General features: G+C 40.9%; 1 protein-coding gene across 2 annotated transcripts in view; it reads right to left on the bottom strand.

Annotated features, from left to right (window-relative positions):
• GRID2 (glutamate ionotropic receptor delta type subunit 2) overlaps positions 1-20,624 on the bottom strand; it is a 676,953-nt gene that overhangs the window by 55,934 nt on the left and 600,395 nt on the right. For both annotated transcript variants that reach the window (XM_041484266.1, XM_041484267.1), the window contains one exon: positions 6,661-6,827. In XM_041484266.1, the coding sequence (XP_041340200.1) occupies positions 6,661-6,827 (167 nt within the window). The remainder of the gene's footprint in view (positions 1-6,660; positions 6,828-20,624) is intronic.

Genomic DNA, 20,624 nt, shown 5'->3' with positions numbered 1-20,624 from the left:
GAAACATGGAGTCAAGATTCTCATATCTTCCCTCGTCCTGGGACCCTCGAACACAACAACAGTAGGGCCCTTCTGAAAGCGAGCATTGATTAGCAAAAAGAGAAAGAACGAAGCTGCCTTTTTTATGGTACCTTTTTCCCCCAACATGCAGCAATGTTGGAAAGTTTTCCTTCACCACAGCACTGCTTGGATGCAGAGGTGCCTTTCCATGGTGAAGGAGGCAGGCAGCTTTCTGTTCCTCATAGCTCTATGCTGTGTGAGAATGCAAGAAGATCTAATGCCTTTCCCTATGATTTTCTCTCTTATGCTTCTTCTCAGTGCTGCTACCTCATGATTCTTTAACTTACCCCATCAAAGAATGTTATGGCATATTTAAAAAGCCCTAATCTGCTCACTGCCTGTATATGTTTTGAGTAATTTTTCACTATGTGTATGTAATAAACTCCAGATCTGCTGCAGAATCCTTTAACCTCTATCATCAGTTAATATCACGGGAGATTAAGAAGTTGCTAAAGTCTGTGTTTCTGTAGGCGTCTCCATCCTGCTCACTCCTAGTCACGAATTTGCAGTGAGGCCTGCAAGCACCATCAGGAGTCAATAAAGCCATTTGTCCTGCTCTCACAACGTGATGTGTGGGAGCCGCAGCCTCTCTGCGGTCCTACAGCCAGCAGCCCCCCTGAGCAAGCGAGATGGGGAGGGGTAATAAAGCCAGGAAACCCTTCTGGTGACAGAATCTTCAGAACCTGGAGCTCTGCATGAGGCAGCTAGTGGAAGGGGATGCAAAGGGACAGTGTCAGATCACCTGGCCCTTGGGCAGAGCTCTTAGCAATGTGCTCTGACAGGAGTGCAGAGCCCTGTAAGCCTGGGTCAGATGCTCGTGGGCTTGGTAGGAAAAAGAAGAGGGAATTGCAGAGGGATAAGTGCTTTCTGTTAGGGCTCTCTCATGAACTAATGGATGCCATTTTGAAAAATCAGAATGAAGTTACATCTTTTCTTATAATCCATTTGAGGTTACAGGTTTCAGCCTGGGTCCAGTGGCCTGGAGTACGGTGAGCAGAGTGTGAGCACTCTGCAGCCCCAGCAGGGCAGGCAGCTGGCTGGCAGTGCTTTCCCAAGGGGAGTTTCCTGGCAGGAAGGGCAACTGCAGTTTGACTTGGAGGACCTGGGTTAGCAGAAAGGAAGATGGACGTGTTTTGAGACTTAGGACTTGGTGCAATTCCCAATTTTACACTTACACGTCTCATATAGACAGCAAAAATAGGATAGACTGGTTATTTTGGATGGTCAAGAAATATTACCTTGGGTGTGGTTAAATTTTTTATTTAGTATCCTGGTTTTCTGAGAAACTACCTTGTTACTACATGCTACTCTGAAGCTAAGGCTTTCATTAACAATGACTACATCTGAATAAATTAAGACTGGATACTCATGCCAGATTGCTCAGAAACCTGGAATCAATTTTGATTTTTTTTTCCTCTCACTAATATAATTTCAGTCATATGAATTTGTGACATGATCTAAGAGCAGACTCTCAAAATTAAACTCTTCTTTTTAAATTCAGGAGTTTGCTTGAAGTCAAGTAATTCTCCCAACTTGCAGAGTTTCTTAATTTTCTGGAGTTAAGAGAAAAAAACGTGCTTTGGGTGGATTTAGGTAGATTTTACTAGTTTGCCCACTATATGTTTCAGAATGTTGTACATACAGCTCAGAATACGATTTCAATTCTTAGCAAACTACTGAGACAAAGCAAAGCTGATCTCTTACTAAGGCATCCACTATTCTGCAGGTGATCCCTGTATTTAATAATGAAAAAAATCAATTACATCATTATTGTTAGTGCTCTGCAGGGTTAGGATATAATCCAAAACTCTTATTTCCTGTATAGCTGGTAAAAGATAAGTCAGAGAATCAGTGACACTTTCTTGGGCTTTCACTAAAAGAATATTAAAAAAAATAGGGGGATCTTCTCAAAGAAAGGGGTACATAGTCTCAAGAGCAGAGAAAAATCAAGGTACTTAGGAATAAAGTAATTTTCCTTGCACTGGAGTCTTTGGACATAAGTGACCTCCAAGACATAGAATGAAAATTTAAGGAGAGAGAATTAATGGTAAGGAGACAGGAAGAACACTTATTTATGGCTCAGGGCAGGAACTTTCTAAGACATGGGATTTTGCTGATGAGATGTAAAAAGGACAGGAGAATATCCATACCATTTATTTAAAGCAGCTGGCTAATGATTTACTAAGGGGCAGTGTGAAATGCCATACGATGGCTCTCTTCTTTCCCTCCAGAGTTTTGGATATCTGAAAGCACACCACTTGCTGCTAGGGAGGTGTCCTTGGGCTTGCCATGAGGAAATCATTATAAGTGTCCATTTCCTTTTCCCCCTCAGGACAAAAAGATGTAATTGACTTCTCTAGCAACAGCACAGATTTGCTGTGACTTTCTGTGAATAATGTCTAATCCAGACCAGGGTTTCTGCAGAAGCTATATGGTAGCTGTACCTTCCATACATTTTGCCCTCACATACCCCCTGCCCACAGACAACCACCAGGAATCATGGAAGTGTTGCTGCTCCTCTTGGCACACAGACAACTTTAGGTGTCCATGAGCTTGTGCTTGGCTGGGGCAGTTGTGGGAACACGGCTGATGAGCAAGAAAGAGTTCCACACCGTGGGCTCTAAAGGCAAGCTTGCCTGTTCTTTTTATTCCTCCTATTGTCTCTGTTTCCTTTGACCTAAAGGGGCAGAAAATGCGTGGATGCTCTTTGGAATATGAGAGATGCAGAGCAACTATGGCTTGATTTTTCAGTGGTTTTGGGTTCCAGTTAAGTGAAAAGCTGGCTGCTGGCCTCTGCTGGGCACGGAATTAATGTTTCCTGTCCCTTTGCCTCTAGTGTGCTGTGCAGCAGGGACTGTAGTGCAGGAGAAGAGAGTGCAACAGCAGAGAAAGTGGGAACATGGACAGGATTCCAGCACTTTGCTGCCACCTCTCCTTGACCCCCACCAAAAGCCAGCCACCAGCGCAGCACCTGAGCCATTGCTGCAGCACTGCAGGAAGCACAGACATCCTATGAAACACTCTGAAAAGCAACTGCAATTATATTTATACCTCCTAGGGGTGCAATGGAAGTTTTAAAGTTTAAGGCTGAAAAGAATTCTTAACAGGTGTCAAATTTAGTGTCACCACACAGCTCCTCATGAACCTAAAGACACATCCTTTTCAAGCTCTCCTAGGAAATTCGGCAGTTCCTATTATTACAGCCCCTGTCATTACCTTGAAAGAAAAATATAGAGAGAGGGAAAAACTGACATGCTGCCTGGAGGCTGCTGGTGCTCAGAAGGTTAAGTCTTAGTGGCAAAGGAAAGAGGACAGCAATCTACCTGAGCACATCACCTGGCTGCCTGGTGGCACAGCCAGTTGTGTTAACACCTGCAACATGAATGAAGTCATCGGGATAGCTACAACAGCTCCATCGTTCAAATACTACCCAGCTTATTTTCTATATTATTTGTGTTACAGCCACATATCTATTGTCAGGATGGACCCAAAGCATTTTTTTTCAGAGAAAGCATGAGGCAGGGCCTGTCCCAGATGCTGTGTGGGACCCCAGCTGGCTGCTTTGCCACCCCCGTGCAGCAAAAAGGCAATCCCATACTGCAGTCAGGCCATTCACTGCTGCTCACATCTTTGTTTTGGCACAGAAGGGATTCTTTTGCCTGTGAAAAAGAAGGGTCTCAAAGACCCTTTTTTGACACTGCTTCCTGTTGGTAAACCTTTCCATGGCGTTACCTTTTCTGCAGCTCATGCTGCATAGCTTTAGGGAGAGGGGGTAAGTGTTTACACCTCTCTGTCTCTCCCTGTTTCTCTAGGAATCACCTGTACGTTTGGAAAAGGTACTGAAAAGTTTTAAATGCATGCCTGTGCTTCCTGCACAGAGAACAAATTCTCCTGTAAGCTTGCCAGACATTTCAGAGCTGCACCCTAGGGATTTGACACTGTGCAGCTTATGGCTTTATATGAAATTTCTTAAAAGAGAAGGCCTGTATTTTCACATAAATATATTTATTTTGGGAAAGATCAAGAAGTGCCAATATATTTTAAACCAGTTCCCTGCTGCATTAAAACTGTGAAATATTCATGTGAACATTTGCTAATCCTATACAATGAATCTATTCCTGTCTCTCTATTTAGCATGCAGGCTGCAGCTGCTGAAGGTTGTTGAGCCTTTTCATTAGGAAGAAATGTAAGGATGATGTATGAAACCACATAGATGTAAATTTAAGGAACAGTACAGAAGAGTTTTAAGAACAAAACCTCGTAAGCTACTTTGTAAGCTTGATTTCTCTTTCATATGTTTGTTCTTATATGGTCCTTCACTGCTTTAAAATGTATATTTATCTTTATGGACATAATTAAAATGGTATATAATATGCTCTTATAATACAGAAATAAGAATATAAGCACAGCAGCACACACATTTTCAGAATATATATCTCAGACTCTCAAATTCTGCAGGAGGTAGTATAACTCCAAGCAAATTCCAATTTCGCTGTTCAGCCATTATTCCTCTTAATGTAATGAGTTATTTTCTCACCAGTGCTAAGTTCTGCATATCCATCCAGATCCTCCTGTGGCCCAATATCTGACAAATAATCCCTTTCTTCATCTACCTGAACTCTGACAACTTGAGCAGGAAATCAAAAATGAGTGCCTATGATCCCTGATTCCACCAGGGGACAACATATGACCTTGGGATTTCATTTACATCTCCTGGTGCTATGGATTCCCTAAGCATTAAGTGGAAATAGCATTTGCTTTCCTGAGAGATGCTAATATTTAAGTATTGCTTTGAAGATCCTAAGATAAAAATGCCTATATATGTGCAAATTTTTATGCTTCCTTCTGCTTTCCTATAGCTCCAAGATATAATAACACTGAAAAGCCAAAATTGTCTTATGAAATAAAATTGTACTTGGAAATGTCAGGCCTGCACAGACCAATGATCCAGGAGTGGCTAAGGCAGAGTATCAGAAGAAGCTGTAACCCAGCCTCTCCACGTGCTGAGTATTGCAGCCAAGGAGAAACTCTCTTACCAGAACCAGCCACAACCCTGTGCCAAGAGCTGTACCCAGTACACAAACCCTGTCACAAGCAGTCTCTGTGGGCACTTGGGATGCATCCACCTTGGCTTGCAGAGCAGCAGTGGTGGGCAGGAAGAATGTGGGCGTGAGCCCTGCCGCGTCACCTGGTGGTTTCACTGTGCTTGGTAATAAAGAGACACACTCTGAAATTCCCCAACGTCTTCCAATTTTTGTACTCAAACTTACAGGGATATGGCTGTGGAGAGGATGGCAACACCTTGACAAGCACCTGAGAACAGGTGGAAGAATTTATTTGAAAGATTACAGGAAGGAATCCTACTCCTTTGTTTTGCATAGGGATCCTGAACAGTAGAGTGCCAGAGATTTAAAGCAGAGCCAGCTTGGACAGCTGGAATACAAGAGTACTACAGTATTTGGTAAATATTTGCCTGTAATACCCTTTTTAATACACAAAGCATATACATGTTTCATTAAAATTAAATCTTTTGTTGATCCTGTGAATTTTTTTTATTATGTTGCTGCTACGTTAGCACAAAATTCAGCAATGTCACTCCGAAAGTGGAACAGATTCAAAGAATCCAAGTCTTCCCTGCTCATGCAGTATGTGTGAGCAGAGAGCGATTGCTCTGGATCTTGACAGTGTTACTTACTGGCTACTTTCTCCTCCACCAGAGTCTTTGGACAAGGCAAAGGCAACAGTCCAAATAAAGCATATTTTGTATGTTTACCTGGCAGCCACGCAAGAACAATCCCATTGCAGCAACTGTAAAATTTTTCTTCATATAGATAACACAAACCAACAGAAACCAGATTGAGAGACCAGATTCAGAATGAAAAAAAGGGTCAGGAGACTAGCTCACATCTTCTCCTAAGTGCCAAACTGCAGATATTACACTTTTTAAAAGTTTAATAGTTTTTTTTTTTACATTTCACACACATCCTTATTTAGGAATCAATACTGGAGTGAAGGAGAACTACATATGCAAAGGCACAATACATACAATTACTTTAGTATTTCTGATCCCAGTAGAATCACAGTACCAGTAGCATCTCTAGAGATGGCACTTTAGTGGCCCAAGAGATTGATTAGTACGGGGATAAGCACCTATGCTTTTGGGTACTAATAGGGGTCCTTCCAACAAAACATCAAATGTTCTTGTCCATCCCCTTTAGTTTTCCCATCAGTGTCCAAACTCACTTTCTTTTTCTTTAAGAAGCAGCTTCTGTAATAGGAAGGGTTGAGTTATGCTGACTCTCTATAACAAATGAAGCAACCCTTTCCCCATTTTCCTGCTAATGAGGTTGAGTTTGTCTCATTAATGCTTTTCAAAAGAAACAAGAACAATTCAAATAAGAGCAACACAAAGTGTTTTGAATGCAGTTTCTCGAAAAGGGAATAATTCAATGTCTCGGATAAAATGAATGTGTACGCAAGAAATGAAGTGGATCGCAAGTACGAGATGTTTTTCCTTTGCCGAAAATTAAATTAGAAGAAGGGTCCAGAGCTGAGAGAAACCTCCCCTCAGTACCTGCTCCTCCTGCTCCAAAGGCTCACCTTTGTGAGAAGACGTCCCGGTAGGGGCTGCCGTGCTGCAGGGCGATCCCGTATCCCCTGTCCGCGACAGTGTTCCCGACCGTGTAGAAAGAGCACTCCGCGTCGTTGATGGCCACGTACTCCAGCACCGCCGCATCCCACACGAAGGCGTAGTTCCCGTGTTTCACCTGTGGCAAACAGAGGAAAAGCTCAGGCTACGGGCTGCCACGTCCAGAAGGAGATCAGTGCACCGGGAAATGGAGCAGTTTCAGCACAGCCTGCTCTTTAAAGGAAGTGAAGTTTGGGTGCCCAAATGCTGCCAGACACTGGTGCCATGAAGGGCTTGGGCTGAGCACCTCGGCTGAAACTGAAGAAATGTGACCTGAAAACAACATGCCACCAGTGACACAGTGCCATGGAGATAATATGGACTGTACCTTCTCAGGGAGCAAAGGAGACACCATGGTCCCTGCCCCAACATTAAATTCCATGTGAAATCCCCAGTAAATGCTGTAAAAACAACCATTTGAAGGGAGGGTAGGTGTTCCCATTGGGAGAAGCATGGCTTCCAGAGGGAAGACCACCGTTCAGGATGGTTCACATTTCAGTCATGCTCCAAGTTGTGACAGGCTTCACAAACACCCATTTGTCTCATGGGTTCCGTGGGTAAGATCACACCAAGTAGATTTTTTGGGATTACTTTTCTCAGCATGAGGTATTTTCACATATCTTCAAAGACTTTCACAGAACAGGATCATGTAAGCCATTTTAACTGTTTGACTATGATAAATCCAACCAGCTCATTACACTGAAAAAGCTTTTAAAGTAACATTTCCCCACCCATTCACATTTGAAACAAATCCAGATTTAAAAAAAAATTAAACATATGTGATGCATACAAAATTTAAGCATTTATTCAGAAGCGAGCCTTTAAAACCAGAAACTCAGTCTATACAAATAAATTAATTTCTGCTTTCCAGACATATAATGTTTTTTTTCTGAAATACAGTTATCTCCAGATGCTCTACCACACTCACATCTTTTGCTGGTTTTCTGTTTCCTCGGTCTCTATGTCAGACATGCACAATCCCTCTGCTTTTTTCCTGCCCCTCTGCTTGGCTTCATTTAGCTTTTTCCCTATGCTGTATTAGGCAACTAAGCTGTAAAGCTAGGCTGAATCCATTGACTTTGTACATCTAATGGGAATAAATACGTGACAGCTAAGTGAAAAGTAAACAAAACACAAAAAGGCCATGTGGGGCCAGGCAATCCAGAGAGAATTCAAAACCAAGTCAGCATATCAAAGTAAGCAATGTCAGTACATCATTTAGATTAGGCTTTGACAATGTAGATTATGTTTTTAAAGACTGTTTACATATAAAAGTTACTGAAGCAAGCCCCACCGTCTGCTTGCTCACAAGATGCAGTGCACAAGGAATGATTGCATTTGGGACACGTTCCTTTTTTACCGCAGGCCTGGCAAGGGAATATTTCCTATTTCCATCTGTAGGCATGGCAGGGGGAGGATTTGTGCAAATTTTGGAGCAGAAAGGGAGCCATATTATCTGTGGACTCCACAGGACTTACAGGATAAAGAAAATTCTTTTCCAAACACACACACACACACACACACAGACACAGAGAAATGCAGGACTGGTCCAGTTTTAATCTTCAGGCTCTGGAAATTGTCAAGAATGTTTTTTCTCTCCTCGCAGTGGAGGTTTAGGTTTATCTAAACAGGCAGGGAATAAGGGATAGAAATGAGTTTGCAGTTAACAAACAATTCAACTTGTATGCTTGTCCTATAGGTACTGCCACTCACAGAGCTCTTCCTAGCATGGGTTGTTCTGATCTTCCTGCAGGCACCACTTGAGTAAGAAATAGCAGACTGAGAAAAAAGCCCTTCCTAGGAGAATTTAACAGGATAATGACTCAGCCTGAAAAAGGATCATGATGTGCAGAGAACAAGGGAGGGAAATAGGAGACAAAAGCAGACGATCAGAAGTGGGCAAATGAATCCTGAAAAGGCTCAGATAGACTTTCCGAACAAAAGAATTAAGGAAAAGTGGGGTTCAAAACCCAAGTAATTTTTATGGGGGACAAAACCTTTGAGGTGACGGAAGGAGCAGAGGGTTATGTTTTGACATCTGCTTTTGTCCTAACCCGCATTTTTATCATCCCAGTGCATTGAATTCACCTAAGTGCTTGTAAGGAGACCTATCAGCTGCTCAGTTGGTCAGGAAAAATTCTCTTGATTTAGCTGCCTTGCTATAAAACAACTCACAAAGAGAATATATGAAAGTGGTAAAAGCGCTTACTGTCAATAATATCTGTGATGAAGTGGTATATATAAGATCCTCAGAACAGAGCTCATAATCACAGTTCAGGTTCCCATGAAGATATTACTTTTCATAGATAACATCACAGTGAGCCTCAGTTAAAGTGCATGGGGCACAAAAGAGATTGAAGAGCCAGAAGGGATCATTCCCATCACCTACCTTCAAAACATGATTGCTCCATGCATTAAAATACATCCTTTTTAGCATTTTTGCCCTATTCACTTACAAATCTCAGGAATTCAAAACCATGGAGCAAACCTAAGTTGTAATTGTCATGCTTGCAATCCCTCTCTTTAGAGAACTATTTTTTGATCTAACATATTTCATTGCTATTTAGTGTATTTACTCTTACTATATATATATATATATTTTTTTTTTTTAAATATATAACTTTCCTATGTAATTCCTAGGTATTTTTGCTCTGCGGTTTTAAATGCTCACTCACACTTTGGGGCTGACACCTTTCAATTACGGATGGATCTTTCTGTTTCTTAGCTGAGCTGGATATAGCTTTCTTTAATCTTTCCTTGCAAATCTATGAGTTTGGCCCTCCCAGCAGCAGTGACACTACTTTTGAACTGTCTCCACTTCTTAATTTTTATGCATGGGAGAAACACCTGTTTCACTAAGAGAATCAGTTATCTGCCAGCTCTGGAGCTATAGGATTTCCTTTTTAGCATACTCTTCTTCTGAGAATCAGTCTAAACTCCCTGCCCAGGGATCTTTCACAGAGCTCAAGACTGGTTTTAGCTTAAAGGACTAAGAATAAAATTTTGCCAGAATATAGCATTCCTGGAACACTGCTGATATTTCACAGATTTGCACCTACTCTATGGAAAGAGGAGATTATGCTCTCTGTAAAAGGACAAGAGAATTTCAGAACAAAATGCCAATTAAAAACTTTTATCCTTCTCTCCCTCTTACCATGGAAAGCACGTATTTTGCAGCTCTTCAATAGCTATGCAGAAAACTTCTACTTTTGGGCCTCAAAATCAACAGCAAAAATCCCAGCTCTGTATTATAAGAAAAAGTTAAGGAACTTACTTTCAGCCAATTATGGGAGCAAAATGAAAGCAGAATCTCCTTGGGAAAAAAAAAATAAAAAGGATCCTTGTGACACATGTAACTCACTACTCTCAGAAGAACTGCACCCCTGATTCTACATTTCCTCACCATTATATTGGCCTTTTGTGTAGAGAGAAGAACATTTCAGGATGGTGGCAGACCTGGATGCTGTTCACACACGGCCACGCAGCCCTGGATGGCCAGGGAGGAGTTTGTAGGAGGGCAGCACATTGTCATTCTGCAGCAGCCCCAGCTCTCCAGTCCACCGGGGCATGGAGAACTGACACTTCACTCTCCTTCCCTGTGGCTTCCTGCCTGTCACTATGGCAGAGGCTAAAAACACTTTGAGTATCTGATATCTACTGTCATAGGAGAAAAAAACCACCAACAAAACCAGGCAAAATAGAAACTGTTGTTTATCAGGGTATTTTGAGCTCATGCACTGCAGTGGTCATTAAGTGAAACTGGGAGGTGTGGTACCACACAGAAATGCTTGACATGACTTCATGGTCCTGTGAGCAATTCAGAAGGGGTTACTGCAAAAAGGGTTGTTTCACAGAACAGGAGTCATCAGCACATAGATGTTAAAACTATTTCTATAGGGCCTTTAGATTTCTATTTTCTATCACTGAACACTTAGAAAATTTTTCTTTGCTGAAGCCCTGTCTGTAGATATTACCTAAAATTTATCCTGGATGATTCCACCAAAAACCCGTTGAGTTATAAGAGGAAAACATTTAAAGCCATTACTCTGTTGCATATGCACATATTTTATGCCAAGAGGGATATGGATAGTATTTCTTGTTACAGCTAACCCGCTCATGCAGAGTAAGTTGAATAATGTATTTGTGTACAACTCTGGCATTCTAAAAGCACATTTCTAGGTCTAGAAAATGCTAAATTAAAAAAAAAAAATTGTAAGTAAATAAGAAGCAATTGCTGCAATTTTTCATACTTGTATTCTTAGATAGTATCTTTTCTGTATTTTGAATTCCTCTATAAAAAAATACAAAGAATCCTCATGAAAGAAAAAAACAAAACCCACAACAGATTTCAGGTTAAAAAGAACTGGCACTTATTTTTCCTGCAGACCTCTTTTAAACACTTCATTGTACATAAAATGTGTTAACTGTTGTAAAAACAATGGAACTCCTAAGGCCAGGGAATCTTAAGTTTAAACTGATTAAAGTGATATTAATTTTCTAGAGGAAAGTCTGAAAAATTATTGGATAATGCTGATGAAGCCCATTTTCTGAGCCCCCTGTGCCTACACTCCTGAGACACAGTGGTGGTGCTGTTTCTACTCCTTTCCATTATCAGTCAGGTGCCAACTGCTGAACACCTTTCCCTGCCTATGAAGCTGTCAGCTGAAGTATTTGTTATATTTTAGCCAAAAACAGAAGCAGACTCCTCTGCAGCATAGCAGCAGCGGCTCCAGCTCTGACCTAAACCAAATCAAGGACATTGATTAATTACCTGCTCCCTACAGCACTTTGAGGGTCCTGTTCTCCAGAACGGGCCATTCCACTGCAGTGGCTACAGACAGGAAAAAACACCATCCAGCTGCTAGCTAGACATGTGCCCATCAGTGTGGGGCTGAGACTTTGGCATATATAAACCCATAAATCACATTTTTTATACACTCTTGCCATGTTCAGCAAGGGTGCAGCAGCTACAGCCTGCAGAGGGCTGTGCTCCTCTCCACAGAACAGCCTTGCCAAGGCTGCTGTTACACAAGGAATGAAGGAGAGGGGAGAAGGCTGAATGAACATTTGCAAGTAGATGAGCCAGAGCTGGTATAGGTAATGTGGATATTGTACTCCAAAGTGCGGAAAGGAAAAGATGAAATCTGAGGTGGAAGCCTAAATCTAGATTTTGGGATTGTCAGATGCTGGCAAACAGCTGGATGGCATTCACAAGAGAGGGTGTTTTTTCAGCAGAAGAGAATGAAAGCACTTTCCATAATCCTCTTGCAAGAGGCCAATGAAGTTAATGTTTATCAGGCTGCAGCAGAAGTCAGATCTGCCTACAGAGAAATTCTTATTTGTTAATTTGTTCTCCTCAGGGGAACAAGGTTTCAGCTCTTGGTTTTACTCACAAAGGGCACAAATCTAGCTGACTTCTATCTGGATCCCAGTAACATAAAACCTTACATTTTAGCTTTGTTGAATAGACCCCACTGATTTACAAAAGTAAATCTTTTCATACATCCAAAGTACAATTTTGGCAATTCTTGCCCCACACGCTTGTAGGACAGCACGTGTGGCTGATCTGCATAACTTAAGAGTGAAATGCAGTCATGCAGTCAGGGAATCTGAATCTGACTGACAATTCTCTGCACTGCAAGACAGGAGCTGGATTCCCACAGTAGTATTACAGCACAGAAGAAAAATTAATATATAGATTCATATGTATATAGATATACACACACACATATATATATACACACACACACATACATATAAAACTCTATTCAGTCATATAGGCACCAGCTACTACTACTACTACTACCACCACCACCTTTAATATGTAATTTTGCAGAGTCTATAGAAAGTTATTTAAATTCAAGGGCCGCTATTTGTAAAACATTGAAATGTATTCTTTGTACTTATTCAAACAGAAAAGTGTGGAATAGTTTCTCAAAGCATCATTGAGCCCACATGCAAACAGCAGCAGGAAAATGAAACACCTGGAAGCTCAGGGGAAGAAAGAAGAGGTTAGAAATCCCAGCCTCACCTCCTCTTCAGTATGAAGTTTATCTTTCACTACAGTGCCATATGAGCTTGAATGGCATGTCTATTTGTTACACATAAAACTTAATCAGGAAAAGCATTAATTCCTCAGATGCAACCTGCCATCAATTTCTTGAGAAAAATCTCATGATGACAAGTTCACTTGTTCCACTGGGCAGACCTTATAATTCATCCAGAATAGGAATTGCTCAGGTATGAGAGCCCTGTAATGAGGGAGCACCACAGTGTCAGAACTTTCCCAGGGCTCAGTGCCTTCACACTTTGCCATTGCAATTAAAGGCAGCTTGTTACTTTATTTCTTGTTGACTTACAAGTGGAGCAAAACAGTGGAGGCCAATGGAAGGCACGTTTCTGAGGGTGGTGGGAGAACAGAGCCAGCTGCTTCTTCAGTAACCACAGCAAAGCACAAAAAAACCAGCAGATTATGCTGATCACTGACATGCAGCTAAACCACAGGTTTGCTACAGCAAACATTCATTTCAGATGGAAGAGACACAAGAGAAAAAAAATACATCTCAGCAAAGCAGGCCTTTGAAAGGTAAGGAAGCAATATATTTTTTTTTATTATGCCAGCTTTTCCTCTGTTTTTTGACAGCTAAGTGCTGCAGATAGCAATGCATACTATTTTAAGAGTATCAGTAGTGAAGGTCATATACAGAAATTATATGAAAGCACTTCAGAAAATTACATCTGTTGTAACCATGTGGCAGTCTCAATAATGGGGCAAATTTAAACCAAATGTTGCTAAAGTGATTCCCCTCTTCTGATAAATTAATATTTTTGTGGCAGTTAATTCCCAATAAAAGAACATTTAAATGAGGAAATGTACATGGGTCAATACTCTTCATTTGGGTAAAAAAATAATTTGCAGACTGAAGTACCATGAAGAAGTTAAAGAGAAGTGAATACAGAAAAGCAGCATCCCTCTTTATATTAAATCAATCCAGTATGATGCTCACTGAAGGGTTCTTGTCCCCCTTCTTCAGAATAGAATCCTAACTGCAATTCTTGGGCAGATTCATTTTTCAAAGACGTGCTTACTGAATACCAAGTGCAAGGAGAGAAAAATCATTAAAAGTCAAAAAACTACTCATCAAAACCATTCATCAGCTGAAAAAGAACTATAACCACAAGAAAAATCTTTGCAAAACTACCAGGGATACTGAAAAAGTCTTCAGTAAAAGCTCATTTGAAAGAATACTTTCATTTTTGAAACTTATTTTAAAGAAACTGACTTATCTTTCAGTTTTTTATAGTCCTTGTACATGAGCCCTGACCACTTTTCTAGGGGTAATAGGATTCATGATGTCCCACTACTCACACAAAAGAATTTAACTATCTTCTTTAAAACCATTGTATTCTTCCCTTTTTGATAAGCATCTCTTGCGGAGACATGGAAGGAGCCAGCTTGGTCCAGACACAGTGGCTTGAAGCTTCAAAAGAAAAGCTTCCCCACCCCTCTTTTTCCCCTCTCTGAAAGTACACTGCACAGCAATTTTGGAAGTTTCCCCTCATTCTGCTGACCTGCAGGACACAGGGAGCACTGACTGCTGGCAACCTGCACAAGCCTGGGCTGGAGCGTGCAGGAACTGCCTTGCATCACGAAGCTCAGTGCTTCCACATCACTTTGCTGGCACAGAGGTTTTGGCTGCCTCACAAGCCTCCCTTTCTCTAGAAAACCTGCATGAAACCACTTCTCTTCTCTGGCAGTGAATGGGCAGCAGCATGGAAAGAAGGAAACTGAGATTTGTCCCCACCCCTTCAGGTTTTTACCTTCCAGCAACACCTGGCATCCCCTTTCTCTGAGAGCTCAGTAAAGGCTGCCATAGGGTATCTGGAAGCATTCCTTTTGGAAGGCTGTAAGTTCAGGCTGCAGCACAGGCAGGTTCTTAATGCCGCCACCACACCAGCCCTTGTGACTGGCTTGTCAGGTCCTTGGAGACCCCGCTGCTGGATGCATTTTGATTCTTGCAAGAAGGTGTTTTGAACTCACAGGAAAGGGGAGCTTTACAGCTTTGAGATATAAAGGTTTTCTCTCTATTTTGCAGTTTAGGACCCATCAAAGACATCAGGAGCTGTGGCAGGGGGAAGAAGACCAGTGCAGTCACAATTTTTACTCAGTTCAGGCAGCCTTCTAGCTGTCACCGTGCAGACAACTAAGAAGATGACACAACAGAACAACTTGTCACGTAAAGTCCCTGTAAGTCTTGAAGCTAGCTCCTGTCTCTGCTGCCCTGCCTGCAGTCACAAACTAGGAAGTCAAACCCCTCAGACAAAACAGGGAATACAAATAATGCTGCTGGAGTCACTCACAATGCACAGCCAGGGCTGCCAGGCAGAGCAAGGCCAGGCAGAGGAGCAGGCACCCAAGTTCTGTATGTGCAAAGATATAAACAGTATGCAGAAGGAGTTTCAAGTTCAGACAGCACCCAAAACAGTGCAACAGCTCCTGAGCACTCTCCATAGCCATGCAGAATGAATGTTTACAGCTACTCTAATTTCAGGTGATATCTGGGCTTTTGCATCTTTACAGAGTGAAATACTTACAGCCTTTGCCTTCAAATGTACACAGAGCAGCTCATCTCTGGCCACAAGCATTTCCACTTACCCAGGGCTGTAACATTCATTTGGCACACCTTTGTAAATAACAAATGAAGTGCAAGTCACACACTTCCCTTACATTTGCTTCTAATTCATGCTGACCTGCCCACACCATAGCTCAGGTACCAGAAATCAGTTACAGATGACAGCAGTGAGAAACAGCTGCCAAATATCAACTGAAAATAAATAAATTACTGAAAAACAATCACTTGTGCTTGAGGAGTCATTCAGGACCAGTATTTTCCGTGAAAGATTTTTAATCCTTTCTTTCTCCTGAAACAGGCATCAACAGAAATTCCTGTGTGGGACACCTGAAATTCAGAGATTTAATGTTAAACACAGAACTTTTAATTGGTGAAAGAGATAGATTAAGCTGGACAGAAATTAGTTATCTTCCTGCGCAAGGAATTTCAAGATTTTGAATTAAGGAAAAACATCACAAATTTTGGGACCAAAAGCAGTAAAAAAAAAAAAATCCAAACTGGAGAATATTTTATTCCAAAAATTTGACTTCAATCTGAATTACTTTCCCTGCAATGGATTAACATTTCAAAATAAAAAAAAAAAATTGCATTTTGATAAAATAGCTTATAGTTGAATACAAAAATGCCCTATGATGACATGTTGACAATTTTAGTGCTTTTGAAGCTACACAGTATTTTATAAAAATACCTTCTTCCTTACCGTTTCAATTATGATTATATTCCAGTGAATAAATCCCTGATGATAATTCACTCTGGTTTACTTGAACCATGCTTTTAGACATCTTATAAAAATCTAAATATGTATCAATAGAAACAATAAGCAATTGTGTTTCCTGCTCCATTCTTGATTTCCTGCAAGGACAATAAATCATAGAAGCTTATGTCTCTTTATGTGTTGCCTAAGCCTGTCAGATTCAAACTTGGACAAAATATGCTGAAAAATCTCATTATATCATAAACCAGGATAGTTCTTTGGTAAACATACATTACAAATAGTCACCCAGTCTTACTTACTTTTTAAATTTGAATGTGATCTGTATACCCCCTGTCACCGGGTATACAAATAGAATACAATTGGGTTAAAATCAACTACTTGTTCTAGTCCTACAACATTAATAAAAAGGCCAGCCAAGGTATTTTTGAGATGAGTGATGAGAAAAGTAGAGTTAAAATACTTATGAAAGAGATCATGCAGATACAAGGTAACTTATTTGCCATTTTAAAATGAAGTAGCATTTCAGCTAGAATTAGGAACATCAACTGAGATCTTTTCTTAGCTGAACAATGCACTTGCAAATCAGGTATTTGTGCATGCATGTGGACAGCTAAGTGCCCAGCTAACCATGTACATCAGGAAACATCTTGAGTGAATGAAATAATTTCATTAGTTAGCACCAAACTATGGGAAAGGAAATTGAAAAACACATGCAATAGCATCATAAAATCATGAACTCAATATTTTAGCACCTCATCCAATGTGTAGCTGCTATCACCCAGCATCTGTGCAGGGATGGCTTGAAGAAGGCCACCACCTTGCTAGGAAATCTTTCTCATCAGCGTGGTCTTATTTATTTCACTGGCAAACAAGCTGGACTATGTCTATGCAAAGAACAAATATCTGCACTGCTGTTGCTTGCTACTTACATTTATATCACGACCTAACTTAAAAATAACTTCTCTTACAGGACTCTCCCCTGAGAAGGACAGTGTGTTGGACACATGTATACTAAATGCAGGGAAGAACTGCAGTTTTTCTCTGGCTTTCAAAAAGTTAGGTATTGCATTGCACAGGTACACGTCGGCTACCAGCGCAGTGGCAAGAGTGGAGAAAGGCCTTATAACTGACCTCTAAAGCAAAAAAATAATAATTTAGTTGCCCATTTCTCTATTATTGGCGTGCTCCTTGTTCCTTTAGCATGGCTTTTTAAGTGGAAAACGATGAACACAAATTTCTTCTTCACTTCTTAAGGGATACTAAAGTATGCTACACAGCTTCTGACACGGGTGATAAGTGCCTGACCAAGTTTTCAGGAAAAGCAGCTGCATGCCTGCATCTGTACAAACAGCCTTGCAGCTCTGCAGTGCTCTGGGGGCAGATAGAGCTCCTTTCTGTGTGCAGTTCTATTAAAGCATCATCAGAGACAGAGGTAAAATACAATTCTTGCGTCTATGTCAAGTCCAATACAGTATCATTAAATTTTAGGAAAAACTTTAATTTGCAAGACGTCTGTAAGAAAGCAGAGTAAATACAATGCCAGAAAAACATATTCCCTTTATCTTATGGATGACATATCTATGAAGAGCATATTATATTATAGCTGAAGAAGGTAAAATGACAAAAATATTTTCTCTTGTCTCTTTTGAAATTTCTTTTGAGTTGCATTTATTCCTTTTTGTCATATTTCAAATTATTTAGAGCTGAATAATGTAAGTACAATGGGAATATGAGGCCCAGTACAGGCATCTACATTTGGCAGCTGGTGAATAGCTAATAGCCAGATCAATGGGCTTACTCTGTACCTGCATGGGGCACACACTAGAATTTAGGTCTAGCAATGGATGAACTGAATGAATGAGATAAATCACAGACTGTAAAAATATGACAACAGAATAATAAAAAAATAAAGAAATCTAGCAATTGAGAATAACATGATAAAGGTGAGATCAAAACTGCAGTTAAAAAATTTACACGAGACCTGTCATGCTCCTCTTAGCTTAAAAAAATTTATGCATTAGTAATAATTAAAATAAACTGAAGGTGTGCAATATAAGTCCTGAAAGGATACAATTTGATGCAGTATCAGTGCTAAAATGCACCATGTGAAACTCTGTGGGGACTGAAGAAGCTCCACCAGGCCAGACTAGAACTAGAAAGAAATTCAAAACAAACCTTCTGTAAGCCTCTCTGTTATTTGGTTGTAATTTGTCTTCCTTCAGCCAGGAATGGATCTGGATGTGATATAACATTATGTTAAATAATTCTTGCTGTCATGGGATTTCCCCTTTGCAACTCTGCTCACAAGGTTTGCAGCAGCCAAGTCAGCTTGCATTTGGTGGATGGAAATACAAACTGGGCTGAAGTCTACCACTGACTGTTTCCAATGGATGCCAAATTTGAGCTAAAGATTTTTCATGTTGGATGTAGGGAGAAATTAACTTCGCAGATATGAGAAAGGGTGTGGTAGAAAGACAGAGAAAACCTTTGGTGGGATGTTGGAGGAAGATGGAGAAGCCAGCTGTTTAGAGGCTGAATCAGGCAATTCAAGGTCTTGAAAAGCAGGACACTAGTTGGGGAAGAGAGAGGTACAGCAAGAAGCATAGCAAAATCCATCAGGTAAACAAAAATTTATGTGATCTTTAGCTACATGCTTGGCTGATATTTCCACTTCGCTAAACTTCATTTAAATTTTTCAAAATCACTGTAGTGTCTAAAAAAGGTGGGGAGACTCAACACCACACATGAGAGGATATATTCAGAAGTACAATTCTCTGACTGAAGATTGCTATTGGCATCTATCAAAAGACAAAATAGTACCCTGAATATTTTCCACAACTGTTGTAATTTGCAAACATGTGCTATACGTCATGATATTAGCCAGAATTTTGGTATGAGCTCTTTTGAATTACTTCTGGATTTGCCTAGTTTGATTCTTTTCTGAAATCTCATCTTTTTCTGCTGTCTTTGCTGTGTTCCATCTGCTGCTCACTTTGTTAGATCTGAAACGATTTAATGATCACTCTAATCAAGAATAAGATACTGTTTAAAGAAAACCAGCTCCTTCATTTAACTTTCAGCACAGCCATAGCATAATCAAAGATGCTCAGTTTAACAATAGCATAATCTGAAGGACTGGAAGCACTTTGCAAACATTCATTAACCGATGCTCTCATTTTCCTTTTGTGAGGAAACATTCCTGCTTTTACTGTTTATACCTGCCAGATGTGCACCCACATTGCTGTGTGTTGCCTCCTGACTATGCTGTGAAACACAACATTTGGAGTCCAAGGGATTCATACAACAACTTGAGCATAAAGACATGACTTGGGAAAAATGTTAGCACTTGAGGCCAAAGCTTTTATCCTGAAGATACTGCTGCTGATAACCACCTAATATTTTTCATGTCAAATTGTGCTTTTGAGCATGCAGTAGCTGTGAGCCTCCCCTCTATGAGGGATGAGCAGACTGGTGTCCTCTATTTTAACAATTCTCAGTGCAAACCTACAAATGAGGCGACAGAGTACTTGTGCCCAGGCCAGCATCTCTCAAGAGCAGACTTTAATGTCACATAAAGCACAACTGTGCTCAGAACTCCTGCTAGGTGTGAAACAAAATGTAAAGGTTTTCAGACTTGGGTTTGTCTCATTTTTCTGACCACATGCAGTTTAGAAAGCAAGGCCATGCCATTTCTCCATGCTGCAGGACACAAAGTATTGTTTTCAGTGTCTTCCAGAGGCAAAAAATTCAGACATTTTTGGCCCAAGTTATGCAGTATCTTGGATCAATCACAAGACATTTCCTGGCCATCAATATCTTATAAAACAGAGTATTAAAGGACTGCATCCAGGACTGAATGGAAGATTGAAGAGAAATTTAAAGGTTCCTTGGGAATTTGTATTAGAGAGAGTCAGGGACAAGACTCACTAAAGGGAAGGTGCCTTGTCCTAGATTTGTTTACTTTCTTACAGGGTGAGAATTCTTGCTGTTTTGGATTTGTGCTGCAAACAGTGCCAATAGCAGAGGAATGTTTTCATTACTGCTGAACAGAGCTTGCACAGCGTCAAGGCTTTTCCTGCTCCTCCCACCACCCCGGGGGCTGGGGGTGCACGAGGGGCTGGGAGGGGGCACAGCTGACCCAAGGACATCCCACACCATGTGACATCATGCTGGGCACGCAGAGCCAGGGGAAGAAGGGGGTAACTTTGAGAGTGATGGCATTGGCCTTCCCAAGTAGCCATCACACGTGAGCCCTGCTTTCCTGTGGGTAGTGGTGAACGGACTCCATGTTTTGCTTTGATGGCTTTTGCGGCTTTCTCTTTACTTATTTAACTGTCTTTATCTCAAGCCATGAGTTTTCTCACTTTTACTCTGCTGATTCTCTGCCCCATCCTGAAATGAGGGGAAGTGACAGAGTGGCTGTGTGGAGCTGCAATGCCGGTTGGGGTTAAACCATGGCTGCATTACTAGGAAATCCTGCTCTGAGGTCAGAAAGATAAAACAACACAATCTTCCACCCTTTGATTGA

This window comes from Pyrgilauda ruficollis, unplaced genomic scaffold (genome assembly GCF_017590135.1).
Source record: "Pyrgilauda ruficollis isolate IOZ18807 unplaced genomic scaffold, ASM1759013v1 scaffold65, whole genome shotgun sequence".
In the NCBI taxonomy this organism is placed as follows: domain Eukaryota; kingdom Metazoa; phylum Chordata; class Aves; order Passeriformes; family Passeridae; genus Pyrgilauda; species Pyrgilauda ruficollis.
This window is presented reverse-complemented; position numbering and strand designations above follow the sequence as displayed.